The sequence below is a fragment of the Adiantum capillus-veneris genome, chromosome 28 (assembly GCF_014529385.1).
Source record: "Adiantum capillus-veneris isolate H3 chromosome 28, ASM1452938v2, whole genome shotgun sequence".
Lineage (NCBI taxonomy): Eukaryota > Viridiplantae > Streptophyta > Polypodiopsida > Polypodiales > Pteridaceae > Adiantum > Adiantum capillus-veneris.
Window position 1 is genome coordinate 17,352,059 of NC_140958.1, and position 20,793 is coordinate 17,372,851.

The 20,793-nt window shown below is 43.3% G+C and overlaps 1 protein-coding gene across 1 annotated transcript in view; it reads right to left on the minus strand.

Moving 5' to 3' along the window:
- Positions 1-4,817: 4,817 nt before the first annotated feature.
- LOC147420121 (uncharacterized) overlaps positions 4,818-20,793 on the minus strand; it is a 41,009-nt gene continuing 25,033 nt past the window's right edge. Inside the window, exon 2 of the mRNA XM_086504201.1 lies at positions 4,818-5,461. Within this exon, the coding sequence (XP_086360327.1) occupies positions 5,046-5,461 (416 nt within the window). The 3' untranslated portion in view covers positions 4,818-5,045. The remainder of the gene's footprint in view (positions 5,462-20,793) is intronic.

Genomic DNA, 20,793 nt, shown 5'->3' on the forward strand with positions numbered 1-20,793 from the left:
CTGCTAAGAGCCTCTCCCTGACATAGTGGTAATTCACCTCAATGTGCTTTGTGCGAGAATGAAAAATTGGGTTCCTCGCAACTGCCAATGCGCTTTGATTGTCAATGTAGAGTACTAGCAAAATTTTGGTAAGAATTTGGCAAGGCATCAAGGACAGTTTGCACAAGGGAACTGTCTAAAATGACTTCACCTGTAGAAATAAGTTTCTCATCGATATCCTTAACACCAACAAGGAAAGTGTCCATATCATCTTCCTCATGCATAATCTTCGATTCCAGCTCTTTACGCAGAAATGAAATTTTTGCCTCATTGCAACTTACGTAAAGACTAGTGAGAATATCCTAAGATTGTTTTGCAGATTTTGCGGAACGAATGTGAGGAGTGATAGTGCGCTTCACAGACAATGCAATCAATGCATGAACTTGCGCATCCTTTACATCCCAACAAGTTTTGTCAGGCGTAGGAAAAATAGCTCCGGCAGCAGCAATCCTGCCACCAAAACTTGCAACATCCTCAACATTGCCTACATCCTCAAAACCAGGACGTACATCAATGACTTTCACAATGTTCCAAATGCCCTTCGACACAAGTACATGTTGCATCATGTAAGCCCACATAGGGTAATTATCCCCATCCAATCTTTCCTCAGCAACAAACATCTTAAACACATCCGTGTTGCCGAAATGAGTCCAAAATAAAAAATTTGAGTAGACCAAGCTCTACAAGATCTCCCAAAGTATTTGTCAACCTGCAAATGCTTGCCAAAGCTCACTGAAATCGAAGAAAGTGAGCAAGTGTGTGCTAGAGCTGTTGGCGACTAAGCCCAAGAGGATGCAACCTGCTCTGATACCAATTGTTGGAATTAGGGTTGAAGGAAAACACACACAACTTGGAGAAGATGAAGGAAGCTCAAGGCACAGAACAAAGAGTGTATTACTTAGTGTGCAATGGAAAGATAGCTAGCCCTAGAATGATGGGCGTATATACAATGCATAGGGAAAAAACCTCCTTGTGAGGGGAAAAATGCCCCGGTGGTCTTAAGTGTGTTTTCACACATCACTACCACATGTATATCGTAACACCGCAAAGTCAATCTTTTCTATCAAGCAGACAAGGAAAATTCCAGAATTTATTCAAACTGTACTGAGTTAAATTAAAAAATCACCCTACTTCAAAACTTAAAAAAAGAAGTAATCCGGCTACCTTTGCATATCTTGCACATGGATTTACAATTCGTTAAAAAAAGACAAAGTGTCAATCATTTTTTTTGAGTATTTGTAAAACTCAACTTGTAACTTGTTTTGTGTAGTTCAAGAATAATTCCAAATCATAATGATAAAAACAAAACCAGCTAAGCCAAAGAACTTATGTTATCGTGATATGATCAACCTTTCTATAAAAGCAAAAACATTAGGAAGAGAATGGGGTCTAGGAGGGCCTCTTTATTTGGCAGTTTAAGGGAGTCAAACCTCTAGTATTAAGAAAGCAATCAAAGGACAACTTTTGAACTCAAACAAGCAAAATGACTAGTTTATTTGAATTTGAATTTTTCCCAAAAATGAAATTCAAAATCTAGCAGGCAAAACCATATCATGTAACATATCTATGGAAAGAGCTCGGTGTGTAGGTTACAGATCTATAATCTCTGTTCAAAGCGGAGATCGTATGTAGGAGTTATGGAAGACCAAAAAATCATAAATTTATCCACCCCCTTTTTGGGGAGAAAAGTGCATCCTTTGACCACTCTTACACACCCACCATTCTTGCACACATGGCGTGCATCTATTTGTCAAAATGTTAATCACCTCCATAATCTCATGGAAAATAAAGAGGCCCTCCTAGACTCCATCCTCTTCCTAATGAAGTATAAAAAAAATTGCATAGCCCATAGCAAACTATTTAAGGTAATCACCCATTAAATTTAGGTTTATTTAAGGTTACTACTATCCCAATCCTAGGGAAGTTTTATGCCAAAGAAATCCAACAGTACAAGAGGTTGCATCAGTCCCACCTCCCCCTTCTTTTTAGTGCATGGTTTAAAGTATGACCGCTCTATATTACCAACAATCTCAAGGCTGCAATAATTCAACAATATAGTAAAGTTTTTGTAAATAAAAGACCTTTTTTTTAATAGAAGGAGCTTACATTTGCTCAATCAATCTCAAGACTTTTGAAAAAAAACTGTGGAGTGTTGTTTCTAATCACAAAATACCAATAGTTCAAAGCAAGTAGGTCTTACATGGGCAAAATAGCTTAAAACCATAAGTAGAGGGTTCTTTTAATACATTTTAGCAGGGTCGGATTTATAATTTGAGCCACAAGTTTTAAATTGTAAAAATAAGCAATATATATATCCTAGGTGACATGAGTGTGTGTGTGTGTGTGTGTGTGTGTGTGTGTGTGTGTGTGTGTGTGTAAGTGTAAGTGTGTTTATTACTAGTAACTATTCAAGGCAGGTAATCACCAACAAGATAATACAACTACAAACTATATCAGTTGTTTAAGTATAGGTGTGTGTAACTAGATGTAGCAATCAAAGTTAGAGACAGTGATAAGTGTGTGTGTGTGTCTCCTCTGGTTATTCTGGGACTAGTTGCATGGCTAGCCCCACTTTGGGATGTTGGATACTGCCATGCATGAGGAGGAGGAGCCTTTTTTTGTCCATTCACACCTCTTTTTAGCCACACAACTTGCCCCCCTGCCTACACACCATTTGTCCACATTCCCCCTTTTTTGGGCCATTCAGCTTACTTTCAAAGGCACCCAGGACCCGTTAGAGCTTGCTTTTGAAGGCACTCGAGACCCGTTTTATGAACATAGAACTTACTAGTTTTGTCCTAAAAAGTCCCATTTGAACCCTATCGGATTCCAATGGCACTTCTAAAAGATACATTCAAGTTTTGGAACTCTCTAGTTCACGAACACATTCTTCTACCAATTATACATAATTAACCCTTGCACTATTTTTATTTTCTTCATTAGAATGGCCAATTATAGAGAGAGAAAACCATTTAAGTAAACCAAAAAAGAAACTTGGTGATACACCCACAACCAAGTTGTCAAACGTGCTTGCTTCAGATTTGGTGGAGGTCGATCCGATGCTCCCTCTGTGTGTAAGCCCTTGTACCCATGGCCCTCAACCTCTACTTTCTCCCTTGCATTCCTCATCGACCACCCTTTTTCCAGCACATGCAAAGTGGGTGATTCTCCCCCCTTTAAGGGGAAAAAACCCATGACCTCGTTCCCAAAATCAACTAGGTCTAATTCCAAAGAGAGGATGTAGGGTATGGCATGTACTTCTCCTTAGCAAGAGGTTATATGAGTAAGGTTGGGCAAAGAAGTACATGCCATACGCTATGTCTTTCACTACTACAAGTTCCCTTTCCCAAGCCATGTGGGTTTCCCCTTACCCAAGCCTTGCTTAGGACCCTTGTCTTCACAACATGCGTACCTTTGATTTTTATAAAAGTCATGTTGTAATATCAAATCGTTCCATAGGACTTTTCTTTGGCAATTTAGAACAACTCCATTGGTGACAAAATTGTGTTTGCTTTTGTATTTAGGGAGCTATGATTGTCATTAGGATCTATTTGCAAGTTTTTTTTACTGGATAGAAAAAATGATTTCTATGGGAAACTCGTTGAGCATTTTCTACAACTATGTGATGGTGCAATGCAAGGCTATCTCTATATCTTAGGATCGAATGGTACGTTGATCAGACACGCAACTTTTATGTTGGAGAACCTAGCATGTATATGAAAATGGAGAGAATCTATTCAATGTTATGATTAACAAATGAAATTTAGGCTATTGAACCAATTAATTTGCATCAACCACGTAGTGCAATGTTGGAGTGACACTAAGGATTAGGCATGTCTTTGTCAAACAACTTTACATCCAAAGGGCTATGTAGCCATAGATGCACCAATGGTGTTTTGTTCTCAAGCAAAGCAAGGCTAACCCCAGTATGGAAAAGTCATCTTGGCAACTTCTAACAAGTCCGCCACATTATGTACATTGAACCAATCACTTGCACCGTTCAAAACCAAAAAAAAAAGAAGCAACCAATTCCTCCCATCATTATTGTCACTTAAGAAGGCTATTCATTGCCTTTGATATAAAAGTTCTATCTATGAAAATTATGATGTTGTGAATTGCTAAATACTTTCATGTACAAAATCACTTGTGCAATTGCAATTCTTTACAAGAAATCACGAATAGTTCCACTGCTTGATTGGTGCATGATCACAAGTGTGTCTATGAACGCCTTTTCTTGTCTTGACATATACTAGAAGTGAGAAGGCTAACGAGACACCTTCCCATCAAAACTAGAACTTTAAAAAGGAAGATTATATCTATGTAAAGGGCATACAAATGGTAAATTTGCAAGAGTAGAATGTTAAAATCCCTAGCATTGGGCGTTCATGCACTTCAATTTTTGATTACATATAGATATAAACACAAATAAATGAATCCATGTATACTCGTGTGACATCTTATGCTCCATAGGTGGCTTGTGTCAGAGTTCGAGGTCATAGGTCGGTCGAATCGGCCAAGGAAGCCTGCCCCAATGGGCTTCAAAAAACCTTCTCTTGACATTAGAAGATAAGAACTAAGAAATAGGTAGTGAGATCCTCCTCTCAAAGAAATGATACAAAGGTGGTGGGAATGCTTTCTTATTTAGTTTAAAGTCGATTTACAGAGCTGACGTCATCAATTACCCACTTCATTTGCAGGCAACCTTCGCTGATGCCACCATCGACTCCAACTCTGAGGTGTGCAGGGCTTCTGAGGCTTCTGATGTACACTAAGCTTCTTTGTCAGGTATGTCTACCCGACCCCTCCCATGCATGAGGCCCTGGGTTCAAATGCGCCTCCAACACACAAACACATGCACAAGGATGCATGCATGAATGATTGATATGCATACAAATCGTTTGGCCTCGGCCTGCACACAGAACGGAACATTTGCATGCATACACAAACATGGGCTCACAAGAGATGGGATCCCGCTTCACGCAACCGTGCCGTTGCTCTCATACACATCATAGCATGTCAAGATCCTCCTCCGAGGCTTCATCCGATTCAGATGATGTCGATCTGCTCTCCAGTATGCTTTCAAACATGGGATTCGTTTCGGGCTTCTGGCGCACCGCTGTGAGCATCGTCACAACATCCCTCATGGTAGGTCTATCTGCTGGCGAGTGCTTTGTGCAAAGAAAGGCAATTTGCAGAACAGAAATCATCTCGTCCACCACAGATTTTATCGTGAGGTCGAGTCGCGAATCAAGTGTTTGAATCACACAACGCTCCGCGCGTATGGATTGTTTCATGTAAGTGACTAAGTCTCCACCTACCTCCATAGGCTGCACTGGTGTCCTTCCAGTTAACAGCTCTAGCAACACCACTCCAAAACTGTATATATCACACTTTTCATCAATTCTCGTGCTAAAAGCGTACTCTGCATGGGAAAGAAAAGAAAGAAAAACATTAAATCAATGTGATCGTGCAATTGCATGTATTTGCGCGCGCATGTGCGTGTGTGTGTGTGTGTGTGTGTGTGTGAGAGAGAGAGAGAGAGAGAGAGAGAGAGAGAGAGAGCTATTAAACATGCCAAAATGACCTAGGTGGTCCAAAGTTAGACAGAATTTATTAAGTGTGAACTCTTTGTGACTGAAAAATTTGAAGTAATCAAAATGTTATAATGTAAAACCTGGAAATGAGTCACAAATGCAATGTTGCATACATTGAAAGGACTTGCAATATAGACTGTAACTTCTCTCATGATTGAAACCACTTTCGCATTGCTGAAAGATAACCCCTGGAAGATAAAAAGGAATCTTCATGGATATGGAGATGAGGGTGAGATGGGATTCAGAGTATAGATTCCACAATATGGGAAGCTACTAGGCAGACGGGATGTAGTGTTTAACAAGGGTAAATTACACTAGGACATGATGACAAAAAACGACACCTGATGGGGTCCCAACCAACCCTCTCAAGGGCCCCCTACACCATTGCCGATGCAGTATTTGCTTTTGATTGTGTAAATGGAAATTGGAATGTACACATATGCAATACCTCAATGCAGACTCTATTAACTCAAATGGGAAATGTCGCCGCCGTAACTCTTCAAGATGAAGCACCTCCGTGGGTTGATTTGATGCACCTTTGGATCCATCTCGGTGAGGGGTTGTTGATGGCCGCCAAGGGGTAGATCTGGGGCTGATTTGCGCTCCTAGTGTGAGAGGAAACAAGGGCTGAAAGCTGGCTGCCAAAATGCAGCCGATCTGTCGCATAGAGCAGGGCTGAAAACGCAGATGATGATGGAGCTAAAGGTGGGTAGCAATGGGAGCACTCGATGTGGCAAGCGAATGGCCGAAAAGAGGCTCAATGGGGTGTGGAAGTACAGGGTTGTTGCAGGGAGGCTAGCGTTAGCAGATTGAGGACATCTCATGCGAGGAAACGGGCTGAAACTTGAAATGTCTGGGCTGATTTGCTGATCCATCGGCGAGGATGCGCTTGAGAGAGCCAAAACACCGAAGGGCTAATTTGCAAAACGTTGGGTGCTGATGTGCAAAATTGCTGGAATTGGTTCAAGTGTTAGCTCATCTGATGTAAAACACTGGCTCTACTGCTTCTTTTATAGGGAATTTAGGCACGATCCGAACACTTTCACAACTCTCACCAAGCTGTCCAAACCTGTCCATGGCTGTAATCGCACGTTTTTGACCCAATTTCGCCAGCATGGCGGCGCAAAAACTTGTGTAGGTGAAAAGTACACATCAAGACACTTTCCCTTGCGGTTGGGAAGCTTTCTTCAGACACTCACGTCTGAAACACGGAACGAGGTTTTAGAACGGGGAATGGCAATCTGAAAAGGGCCATTCCCTGTAGGTCAATTTCAGCGTGCTGTAATTCCCTCTTTTGACACTAAGAGGTGCTTAAAGGCCCTGTTTAAGCGTCCTGAGGCTTTCCTGAGGCTCCCCTGGTGATGTCTTGCAGTTAGGTGCAAAACTCTAAACCTGCAGAAAAACACAGCAGGGTGTAATTTTCTGTTTTGGATCGTTTTGGTCAAAGCGAACACGTCTACGTGTGTCTCAGGTGCTCCCGCACGCAATGGAATAGTTTTCCTTTGAAATGGACCAGGTTTCACGTGAGAAAACTCTCCGTTTTCGCAATCCTTCGCAATGGAACTGTGCATACCTGTGGGGGATTAGCTAATCCCATTCCCATACAAAAGGCTCTTGCCTTGGCAAATGCGCATAAAACCCCATAACTGTACATGGCCAAAAATCAGCCCCCTCTCTCAAAATGGGCACCCTTTCTGCTTGCAGACTTGGCAAGTGCATCTGGAGCCACCATGTGTTCCTTATGCATCTTTTGAGTTAATTTCCTAGTACCCACCAACTTACAAGTGTCGCGAGGGGCCTAAATGACTTTGAATTGAGCCTAGACACCCTTTTACTGCTCGGATTCCAATGCCGACTAGCCCGATCATCTCGTGGCGACCTGCCCTTCCCGACTCCGGGTGAAACTCTCGGCCGTCGACCGTTTCACATTGGCCACACAATGTCTGGCTATTTGTGACTTCAAAAAGAGGGTCCCAAAAATTAAATAAAAATCAAGAAAAAGAAACCAACAACTAGGTTAGTGGTTGCCACAGCCTCGTGACATACCTCCCTCATCGTCAAGAATGTACTTTTGATGTGGGCAGAAAATCCAATCCATCATTCTATTGAACATAGTAGGAGCGTTTGTAAGACCGAACGACATCACTAGAAACTCATACAGACCAAATGTTGTCCTAAATGCAGTCTTGTGCACATCCTCTGGCCTGATACAAATCTGATGGTACCCACTCTTAAGGTTTATCCTGTTCAAAATTGCAGCACCCTCTAGTCGGTCAAGAATAACATCAATCCTTGGGATAGGAAACCTATCCTTGATGGTATTCTTATTCTACGCACGGTAGTCAACACACATGCGCCAAGAGCCATCTTCTGCACTAGAAGCACTGGGGAGCAAAAGGGTGAAGAACTAGGTTGAATCAGCCCTTTCTCTAGCAGCTCCTCTACTTGGCCCATAATCTCTTTTTGCTGAGCCGCACTAACCCTATAGGGAGACCTATTTGGTGGGTTACAACCTGGCACCAAATCTATCGCATGATCCTTTGGCCTCTCTGGTGGAAAGCGAGACAGTAATGAGTCAGGAAAACAGTCATTAAACTCTCGCAGAAATGTTGACCTTTTTTTATCTAGCACAAATAAATTTGACTGACAATTATCTGAAACATCACGTGCAAAAATCAAGCATGCAGAAAGATGATTCTTAATTACAGAAGTGATAGCCGAAGCAGATACAACAGGGAGAGACTCCCCTCTAAGCTTTACATCAAGGATGTGAGTTTTGCCCTTATGTCACAAAGTGATGACGTGGCTGTCCGCTCTGTTGAAACCCTAACCCTAAAGATCTGAAACCCTAATTCTACCGTAACCCTAACCCTAATCCTGAATTTTGCTGACGTGGCAATTGACGCGTGGCAGCTGTATGGATCTCCGTGATTTGCGACGTGGATTGCGTTGGCAGCTTTTGAGCAATGCTTTTTCTACGCAATTGGGGGAGAGAGAACCTCTTTGCTTTAATTTACTAAGCGAGAGAGAGAGAGAGAGAGAGAGAGAGAGAGAGAGAGAGAGAAGAAAAGCCTCTTTGCTTTATTAAAAGAAAGAGAGAGAAAGAACTTTTGCTTTATTTTTCAAAGCTTTTACTTAAGCTTTTGATTTTCAGCTTTTGGGGCTCTGCTTTTGGCAACCCTTGTACTCTTTAAATAAGTGGGTAGGCCACTCACAACTCAGAACATCCGGACGCAGAGTTTGAGTGTGAGCGCCTGCCCGCACTCTTGTACTTTGAACTCAGATTAATACAAAAAGAAATACCGAAAGGGGCGCCAGTCTTTGGGGTCAATATCTCTAGGCACGAAACTCCACCGGGTCAGTGTCGAATAAATTGTGAACTGTGAACTGTTCTGAAGTGGTTATTTGGTGCTGTCGTGGTAGATTCTTGACTTAGAGTGTCCAAGTCTATTACAGTGGTATCAGAGCACGGCCGATTTCTCTTCTACGGAAAACCCGATGCCAATTTTTTTTTCCGCGGCACCTATGGCTTCAGGCAAGGATGAGTCGACTCGCCTTATGTAACAAACTGCTGACGTGTCAAAGCCTAATGAATGGAAACCCTAATTTTTGCCAGAAACCCTAACTGTTGAAACCCTAATTGTGGAAACCCTAAACCTACAACCTGCAAACCCTAACCCTAAAACTTGCAAACCCTAATACTGGAAACCCTAACCCTAAAAATTACAGAAACCCTAACCCTAACCCTAAGGGCAATGTGACAGATTTTCGAAAATTGCGCTCGCACGATGACGTGGCAGGCTGTACGGATTTCCGCGTTTTGCATTGGTTGATGATGTGGCAGGCTGTACGGATTTTCGTGATTTACGCTGACAGCTTTTTGGCTTTGCTTTTGGACCAGAAGCTTTTAAGTTTGAAGGCTTTTTACTGTAAGCTGCTTTTTAGGCCAAGGGCCTTTAAATATGAGGTTAGGGCTCATTCTCTGGCATGCTTCCTGGAGAAGGTGCAGAGTCTCGAGTACCGGCTTGTACTGTGTTGATGCAATACAAAGAAATACCAAAAGGGGCGCCAAGGTTTGGGGCCAATACTCTCTGGGGTGGAATTCCGCGACTCCGTGTCGCGTGTCGTCTCTCTCTTTCAATTCAATTGTTATTGAAGTGTTAAAAGTGTGTTCAGTCTGTTCTTTTCTATTGGCACGTGGTGCTCGTCTTGTGACACCTTACCTGTTGATGTATGCACAGTTTTATTGTAAGCATATTCAACCAATGGGAGATGGTGTTCCCAAGTTGCCTTGTGCTCTGACACATAACATTTGAGCAGATCCAGGACAATAGAATTTGCCTCTTCTGACTGTCCATCAGTTTGCGGATGAAACGAAGAAGAGAACTTTAGCGTAGTGCCCATGTTGTCAAACAATGCCTCTTCTGATTGTCCATCAGTTTGCGGATGAAACGAAGAAGAGAACTTTAGCGCAATGCCCATGTTCTCAAACAATGCCTTCCAGAAAAGACTCGTCATACGTGGATCCCTGTCACTGACAATTGACTGAGGCATCCCGTGATACTTAAAGATATTGCTCATGAATATCTTGACCATGTGTTCTGGCTTTATCTTCTTCCTCACATGAATGAAATGGGCCTGCTTACTGAACCTACAAATGATAGTCCAAATCCCATCATTGCCTGTTTGCGTCCTTGGAAGATCAAAGATAAAGTCCATCGCTATGCTTTCCCATGGCCTATTAGGGATCGGCAATGGCTGCAACAATCCCGGTTGCTTTTGTCTGTCAAATTTGACTTTTTGGCATACGAAGCATGATCTTACAAATGTGTCAACATCTTGATGCAAAGCTGGCCAATAGAAGAATGCCTCAACCCCTTTCACTGTCGCATCAATTCCGCGATGCCCAGCATAAGGTGGAGCATGACTTTCCATCAAAATCTTTGGCCATATTTGTCTAGTAACGCATAACTTTCCATGCATCATGAGAAAGTCATTCTTAAGCATATAGTGCTCATGATGTTGCCCATCAACAAGCTGGTTATAGATCCTTGCAAAATCCAAATCTTCAGCATATTGTGTCTTCATTTCGTTTAGTTCATAATGGTATGGAATTGACACTGCTGAAATTTGGGGCTTTCGTGACAACGCATCAGCCACCATGTTCTTTTTCCCTTGCACATGCACAATCTGAAAATGGAACATTGACAAGATGTTTGCCCATCGCATGTGCTTCTAAGACAACTTCATTTGTGTGAGAAAATAACGCAAGGTTTGATGATCTGTTTGGACAACAAAATCAGCCCCCAACAAATAGTGTTTCCAACTAGTGAGAGCGTGAATTACTGCCAGCAATTCTCTCTCATAGACTTGCAAGTTCCTTTCGGTCTTCAAAAGATTTTTTCTCCCATATGCGACTAGTCGGCCATTCTGCATTAGAACTGCACCAAGACTATGGCCACACGCATCACACTGAACCACAAAAGGTTTCAAAAGATCTGGCAAAATGGTTACCGGATCTGAAGTCAGCTTCTCTTTTAAGTGTTTGAAAGCTAAAATTTCCTTGGCTGTCCACTTGAAAGTTTCAAGTAACTCCTTTTCCTTGCAGTGCATGGAGTGGAGAAGCAATCTCAACAAAATTTTGGATGAACCTCTTGTAGTAGGAACATAGGCCTAGAAAGCTTCGAATGTCATGTACGGACTTCAAGTCTAGCCATGACCTAATTGCTTCCACTTTGGCGGGATCCATGCGTACCCCATCCTTCGAAACAATGTGCCCATGGAAGCGAATCTCTTTCAAAAAGAACTCACTTTTCTTAGCATTAATGAGTAGCCTGTTCTTACGTAACTCATTGAAAATTGCGGTCAAGTGATCCCTATGCTCCTCTTTAGACTTGGAGTAGACAATCATGTCATCAAAGAAGGTACCCACGAAGGTTCTATGTGGTCTAAAAATTCTGTCCATCATTCTATTAAATGTGGCAGGAGCATTTGTGAGACCAAACGGCATGACAAGAAACTCATAGAGACCAAATGTTGTCCTGAATGCAATCTTATGGACATCTTCTAGCCTAATGCGTATCTGATGGTAGCCACTCTTTAGGTCTATCCTTCTAAATAATGACGCTCCCTCAAGCCGATCAATAATGTCATCTATCCTTGGTATGGGGAACCTGTTTGTGATGGTATTCTTATTCAAGGCGCGATAGTCAATGCACATGCGCCATGAACCATCCTTCTTCGGCACTAGGAGTATAGGAGAACAAAAAGGGGATGAACTGGGCTGAATCAGCCCCTTCTCTAAAAGCTTGTTGACCTGACTCATAATCTCTTTCTGCTGGGCTGCACTAACCCTGTATGGTGGTCTATTCAGTGGACTAGAACCGGGCACAAGATCTATGGTATGATCCTTAGGTCTCTCAGGAGGTAACTCCCCTGGCAACGAGTCCGAAAAACAAACACCGAAACCACTCAAAAAAGTTGACTTGTCTTTATCTAAGGTAGACAAATTAGATACAACTTCAGGTACTTCTTTTGCAAAGATCAAGTGCACATAAAGATGATTCTTTATTACAAATGAAATAACAGAAGCAGAAACAACTGAAACAGACTTGCCTTTAAGCTTTACATCAAGGACATGAGTCTTTCCTCTATGTACAAGGGTAATCTTTTTGTTGTAAGTATCCACCATAGCATGCAACCTGTAACACCATGGGATACCTAGTAAGACATGACAGCCCTCAAGTGGCATAATATGAAATTCTTCCGCATCCACATGATGAGTGCGCAGCGGTGTGTGCAAGTGAAAGAGCACGCGAGGAAGTGCAATGTGTGTGCAGAGAAGGGAGACGAAGAGCAGTAGGAGAGGAAGCGCTAGCAGAAGAAGAGGGAGAGAGAGAGAGCTCATGTTTTTGGGGAAAACTCAATAAGTGAGTTTTGGGTTTTTCCACTTTTATTATAAGTGACCTTTAAAAAATGTGAAAGTATAAAAATGTACAAAAAGGGGTTATTTAGGCCTTTAACCCAACAACCTCCCACTTAAAGGCATAAATGGCGCCTTTAAGCTACGTGACTCCCACCATCTCTATGCATAGATGATGTTGTGCTTTGGGTAAGCACTTAGTGGGAGCATCGGTTGGATTTTGTGATGTATGGACCTTAACCAATGTAATAAGGCCATCCTCAAGCACTTCTCGTATGAAGTGATACCGCACATCAATATGCTTTGTGCGTGCATGAAACATGGCGTTCTTTGCCACACATATAGCACTCTGGCTATCACAACCAAGCATAGGTGCCTTGGCAGGCAAACCAAACTCACTGCATAGGCGTGCTAACCAAATAGCTTCTTTGGAAGCTTCAGTGGCTGAAATATATTCAGCCTCTGTAGTAGACAATGCAACAATCTTTTGCAATCTAGAACACCATGAAACAACACCTCCCGCAAGAGTAAATACATAAGTCACTTGTGGATTTCCGTGTATCCACATCACCAGCCATGTCAGAGTCACAAAATCCCTTCAACTCCACTGGTCCTTTACCATAGGAGATGCATTTGTTTTTAGTCCCTTTCAAGTACCTCATAATGGACTTCACTGCATCCCAATGCAACCTGCCTGGATTAGCCATAAACCGGCTAACAACTCCCACTGCATGGGCTATGTCAGGCCTAGTAGCAACCATAGCATACATAAGTGAACCACAAGCTGAAGCATAAGGCACACTTTGCATGTCATTGGCTTCTTCCTTTGACTTGGGACAATCATCCTTGGAGATTTTAACATATGGCTGTAATGGCACACCAAGAGGCTTTGCTTCAGCCATGTTAAATCTGTCCGGCACCTTTTCAATGTACTTTTCTTGCGACAAATACAATAGGCGCTTGTCTCTTTGCTGTGTAACACGCACTCCAAGTATATGTTCAGCTGCCCCAAGGTCTTTCATTGAGAACGCAGATTTCAGCTGCCCTTTAAGAGCATCTACAATGGTGCTTTTCTTTGCAGCTATCAACATATCGTCTACATAGAGCACAAGAATGATCGGGTTGCCATCCTCATCACGTTTGGTATACAAACAATGGTCTGCATGGCTTCTTTTGTAACCATGTTTAAGCATGAAGCGATCAAACTTCTTGTACCACTGTCTACATGATTGTTTCAGCCCATACAAGCTTCTATTGAGCATACATACCAAATGTTCCTTGCCAGGGATGACAAAACCCTCGGGTTGCTTCATGTAAAGCTCTTCTTCCACATCACCATGCAAGAAAGCGGTATGTACATCCATTTGGTCCATTTCCAAATCAAGAGCAACCACAATGGCAAACAATAGAGAACACTTCCTTGCCTTATACTTGGGTTTTGCATCAACAGTTTTGATTTTATACACCCATTTGTTAGGAATAGCCTTCCTTCCTTTGGGCAATTCAACCAAATCCCAAGTATGATTAGCATGCAAAGCTTTAATCTCTTCCTGCATAGCAAGCTCCCACTTGTCGCTGTGCTCACATGTCCTTGCCTCTTTATACGTAAGAGGCTCTCCCTCATCTGTCAACATAATGTAATGCAAAGAGGGGTCATATCGACTCACAGGCCGTCTTTGACGAGTAGACCGTCTCACCCAACGATCCACATTATCCGGCAATGGGTTTACATCAGGTGGCACTACAAAATCATCAACAATGGGCTGTTGTACATCATTTTCAGCACCATTTTCAGCATTATTTCTTGGCTGCAAATGCCCTTCAAGAGCCTCAATTTGTTGAGCCTCAATTTGCTGTCCAACATCATCTGGCTCAAACACCACTGGATCATCTACATTTTCAGCCATTTGTGGTGCATCTTGAGGGTCAAAAATAGGCCTAACAGGTGGCTGTTCATGCTGAAATTTCACCCTTTTATGGTCATGCTTTGAGGCACAATTGTTTTGAAGCAGCCTTGCCTCATTAAAAACAACATCCCGGCTGCGTACAACCCTTTTGAGCTGAGGTAACCAAATCCTGTAACCCATTTCGCCTTCTTCACCATATCCCATGAAGAGGCCTTTAATAGACTTCGCATCTAGTTTGCTCCTCAACTCAGGTCTAACATGCACAAAAGCTTCGCAACCAAAAATGCGTTAGTGATCATATGAAGTAGGCTTGCCAGATCAAACCTCTTCAGGGATGTCACCTTTCAAAGACATGTGAGGGGATCGATTGCATATATGCACTGCAGTTTTCAAAGCTTCTCCCCAAAATCCATGAGAGAGATTAGCTGTGGACAGCATGCATCTCACCCTCTCACAAAGTGTCCTATTGAATCTTTCAGCCACACCATTAGAAGAGGGGCTGTATGGCACAGTAAGCTCCTTCTTAATGCCCAAATTTTCACAAAACTTGTTAAATTCAGCACTTGTGTACTCCCCCCCATTGTCTGTACGCAAGCATTTTAGCTTTCTACCAGTTTGGGTGGTCACAAATGCATGAAATCTCTTAAACGCAGCAAAGGCTTCATCCTTAGACTTAAGCAAATAAACCCAAATTTTCCTAGAATGATCATCAACAAAGGAGACAAAATAACATGCACCACCCATAGACTTAGTAGGCATGCTACATACATCAGAATGTACAAGATCAAGCACACAAGATTTACGAGAGACACCAGAGTAATAAGAACGCTTTACTTGCTTGCCATATTGACATTCATTACAAAAATCAAGCTTTGTGCCTTTAGCATCAAGCTTGTTCAAAGTACAAAGCTTAGAAAGGCCCTTTTGGCTCATATGGCCAAGCCTCTTGTGCCACAACTCCATGTGAGAGTTAATTTCAGCCAATGCAATAAACTTGCCCAACACGGCCTTTTCATGCATGCAGTAAAGTGTCCCTTTCTTTGTGCCCTTTACAATCAGCCTTGAGCCTTTAGTCATTTTCCATGACCCTCTCTCAAACAAGATGCTGTAACCATGCATATCCATCTGACCAACAGAAAGCAGACTCTTCTTGATTCCCGGCACATATCGAACATCATGCAAAACAAGCTCATTTGTGCCATCTATGGAGAGATGCACGGTGCCAATATCCTCAATGGAGCATGCATGATTGTTTCCAAGGTATACATGGCCACGCTTGCCCGCATCAACAATAGAGAAACACTCCTTGATAGGAGTCACATGAAATGAAGCACCGGAATCAACAATCCAAGTCTGGGACAATGCATCATTGACAGTCAACAAAGCATCAATAAGATCACTCTTGGTGATCTGCATGTCCTGTGAATGAACATTTAGAGAGGCATTAAAGTCATAAGCATCATCATCTGACAAAGTGGCACACAAGATGTCCTCTACATCTGATAGCTCCTCAATCACGACACTAGAAGCCACATTGGCCTTCTCTTTGTCCTTTGAGCTATCCTGTGCATCTGCCTTGACAGTCAACAAAGCATCAATAAGATCACTCTTGGTGATCTGCATGTCCTGTGAATGAACATTTAGAGAGGCATCAAAGTCATAAGCATCATCATCTGACAAAGTGGCACACAAGATGTCCTCTACATCTGATAGCTCCTCAATCACGACACTAGAAGCCACATTGGCCTTCTCTTTGTCCTTTGAGCTATCCTGTGCATCTGCCTTGACTTCCTTCTTCTCTTTCTTTTTGTCTCCACCATTCTTTTTCCTTTCTAACTCAGCTTTATAGTACCTGCAATCGGGTTTCTTGTGACCTTTCCTGCCACATTGATAGCAAGTCACATCACCCTTGCCTTTGCTTGCATTTCCCCTTTCTTTACTCTTACTCTTACTCCTTTGAGCATAAGCATTCTTCTTTTCTGTCCTGTCTCTAACCATGTTGGCAGAGCTGCCTCCCTCTCCACTTGCTTTCCTCCTGATTTCTTCATTCAAGATAGAACCCCTAACACCATCAAAGGTCAAATTGGGGTTATTGGACAACGAAACCACCAAAGTTTCCCATGACTCAGGTAAGGTCATAAGCAAGAAGATAGCTTTCAGCTTATCATCAAATGGGGACAAGCCAGAATCCTGTAAGTGCGACAGAGTACCTGCGAACAATGACAAGTGCTCTGCCGCGCTCTTGGACTCATCTAGTTGCATGCCAACAAGTTTTCGCATCAAGTGCACCTGGTTGACAGGCGTTGTATTTTCATACATTCCCTTTAACTTCTCCCACACATCAAAAGCAGTCGTGAGACCTTTCACATCAATGACGGTCTCATCTGTCATGGCCATTTTAATGTATGTAACGGCCTTCCTATTCATGCTAACCCATGCTTCATCTGTCATATTCTGTGGCTTCACCTGTTCAAGTGCCCCTTCGCAATCCTTAAGAAATAGGATTCCTTGAATACTGTCTTTCCAAAGATCAAAACCTGTACCATCAAACCTCTTAATCTCGAAGAGGTTCTTCACATCCAAAGAAGATGAGGCCATAGTTGCACGAAATGAAAGGGATAATACGCTGAATTTTTGGGAAAAATGCGCAAAAATCGGAGTATAGCCTCACAGAGATGTGCACTACAGCTCCAAATGGTCGTAGGAGCAATTTGGGGCAAAATAGGACGATTTGGGCACAAAATTAAGTTTCTGAAATTTATGCGCAGGAAATTTCAGTGAGCAAATTTGTGCGCGAAAACAAGAAATTTAGTTTTTTTTAGCCTCAGAAGACATACATAAGGCTAATACACAGCCTTTAGAAGCATGTAAGTACAAAAGCCGCAATTTGTAGCATCAAAATTGCATGAAATTGAGCCACAAATGGTCATACATCGACAAAATTTGTCAAATGTGCGTAGATTGCATCAATTAGCACTTTCCCCAATGTAATCGCACCATAAAAACACTTGCAAAAACCTGCGTAAATCTGAAATTTGCTTAAAGCACCTGTTTTAGGGCTTGTTTTTCGGCAATTTCAAGGTTTTCGGGTAGCGGGGACTTAGCAAAAGTATTCCCACACCTTAATACATCATTTGCAAAACCTGTATTTTCGGTTGTCATAACCTGTAATTTCCTTTTTTTGACCTAATTTCACCTTGTTTTAGGTCAATTTGGGTTGCCGGGAGCTCTCTGGTGTCCGGGGACGAGTCCTTTGGCGACGAAATTGCAAAATCTCGCGATAAAGTTGACCTTCTTGGCTGAAATTCAGCGTTTGCAGGTTTGGGGGCAAACCCTAATCGGGCTCTGATACCAGTTGATGAGCGCGCGGCGGTGTGTGCAAGTGAAAGAGCACGCGAGGAAGTGCAGTGTGTGTGCAGAGAGGGGAGGCGAAGAGCAGCAGGAGAGGAAGCGCTAGCAGAAGAAGAGGGAGAGAGAGAGAGCTCACGTTTTTGGGGAAAACTCAATAAGTGAGTTTTGGGCTTTCCCACTTTTATTATAAGTGACCTTTAAAAAATGTGTCCAGGTTCGGTTCAATATGAACCTGGACAAAGTATAAAAATGTACAAAAAGGGGTTATTTAGGCCTTTAACCCAACACCACATAGCTTTGAATGTGCAGACGAAGCTTCCCTTGCAGTTTAGGTGCGAAACCCTGAACCTACATAAAAACACAGCGGGCTGTAATTCCCTGTTTCGCATCGCTTTTAGCGGAGCAAACATGCCTACGCGTGTCCCAAGGGCTACCGCACACAATGGGACAATTTCCCTGTGAATTGGACGAGTTTTCACGTGAGAAAACTCTCCAAACTCGCAATCTTTCGAGATGGGACTGTGCGTACGTGTGAGGGATTAGCAATTGGCTAATCCCGTTCCTGTTCAGAAGGCTCTTGCCTTGGCAAACGCGCATAAACCCCCAGAACTCTACATGTTCATCTGAGTAGCCTAACTAGTGGGGCATTACCATATGTGCCAAAGGGGAGAGAGAGATGCACGAGAGAAAATCATCAGGCTACATGAGACAGAGGAGAAGGCAAGCTTTTCATTAAAGCTGTAGACCTGCACCCACTACTCACACACACACTGTAGGTCACTCTCTTGGGTGCCTCCTCTTGTTGAGGTGTCCTACAGGCAGCTCTCCTCCTGCCAAGTGTCCAGTTTGGCCCTTTGGGTTAATCCTCTAGTTCCCACCGACTTATAAAGTTATAAGTGACTTTCCGAGAGGCCCAGACTTCATTTGGCGCACACAGGCTTCCATACTCATCAGAATTCAATGCTAATTGGCCCAACCAATCCCAGACTGACCGACCTAGACTCCCGAGGCGAGAAACCTGTTCGGCCGAACTGTCTCACACTTGCCATGCAATGTCCACTTGCACCTTTTCATGGGTTCCGGGCAAAACAAGTAAAAATAGAAATAAATAAAAATATCTAATACTTATTTATGGAAGGCAACAAGAAAAGTACACTTCTTGGTGACAGCGAGAGATTGAGGTAGTATGGTCCACACACAGGACTAGCGGTAAGCAGTAGTTGTCCTTTGTATGTAGCCACTGTATGGCCCATCTCTGTGTAAGGCTGTCAGTAGGTGTCCAGTTTGGCCCTGAGTTAATCCTCTAGTTCCCACCGACTTATAAAGTTATAAGTGACTTTCCGAGAGGCCCAGACTTCATTTGGCGCACACAGGCTTCCATACTCATCAGAATTCAATGCTAATTGGCCCAACCAATCCCAGACTGACCGACCTAGACTCCCGAGGCGAGAAACCTGTTCGGCCGAACTGTCTCACACTTGCCGTGCAATGTCCACTTGCACCTTTTCATGGGTTCCGGGCAAAACAAGTAAAAATAGAAATAAATAAAAATATCTAATACTTATTTATGGAAGGCAACAAGAAAAGTACACTTCTTGGTGACAGCGAGAGATTGAGGTAGTATGGTCCACACACAGGACTAGCGGTAAGCAGTAGTTGTCCTTTGTATGTAGCCACTGTATGGCCCATCTCTGTGTAAGGCTGTCAGTAGTAATGCATGATGGAATGTAGTCTGACAACATGCAAGGTATGGTGAAGAACAACGTCCATAACAAAAACCTCTGTCCAAGTCTTTGTGCTTGTAAAAGGTAGGGAGGAGAGCATGGGACTTTGTCTGCTATAGAGTTGAGAGCGCACCATCTATGCAAGCCGTAAAATGTACCACAGTACTAGTAAAGGACGGTGCTATGCCATGTCCACTGTGCTTAGCTCGAGAAAATTGCCAAGCTGTTGGAGCACTAGCTATGAAGGATCTAAGAACGGGAGGACATAAAGGGACACACAAAAGAGGTGGAGTGGATGAGGGGTCGACATGTGTAGACGTGGTAAGGTGCGGTCGTGGTAGAGGGTGGTGATGCGGGAGCATGTGTTACGTCCCTAGACATCAGGATGGGCGCTTGCAGTTATGTCCGGCCAGTGTGAACATGGCCCTTTGGTTATGAAGTCCTATAAATGGGACTTGAGCCTCATTTGTGAGACACCTTGTGTGATCACCACACTTGGACTCTTGGCCCTTGGCAGCTCTGCCCGCAGTGCCGTACACCCGTACTGGTGTGGGCTCGGTGGTATGGGACACAGGCCCTTGTGGCAGAGGCTAGCCCGCTTGGCTGCAGGCTCCCAGACTCGGGGGTGAGCCCCTATTGGCTCTATGGCTGGGAGGCGAGCCTGTTGTCCGCTCACTGTGTGTGTCTAGGTTGAGTTCGGCTTGTGTCATGTCATGTGTGCAAGATTGGATCCGGCAAGGGACTAACATTAGTATAAGAGCCTCCTTCCTGTTCGTAGGCACAACATGGCGACATGCACAAAACCACTAGAGCTCATGGAGCCGTGGTGGCTCGTACTTACAGGCTCTCCTAACTCTCGTAGAGTAGCGAGAGAGGAGGGCAAGGGGGGCACATGCCAGCCGGTGGTGAGAATTTGGTGCATCTCTTTCACGGATTCTCGTGTGTGGAATGTTGATTGCCAGCGACAGTCACATGGATGCTGAGTATGTCTTAGTTTGGTCTCTCCATTACCAACTATTACATGAGGGTGTCCTCGAGAGCTACCACTCTGAGGATATGGCAGCCCCTCCTTGTTTATTGGTGAGAGCAATTTCCATATTTTGGAGTATGTTTTGCAGCGGTGCGGAGGATACTAATTTTCTGATTTTTATGTTTTAGAGGCCACTCTATGTGCCAATGGTTGTTTTAGGATGGTGCTTGGAACTGCATGCACACCTCTTATTGTTGTTTTGTAGTGAGCACTAGGCCCACCCCAC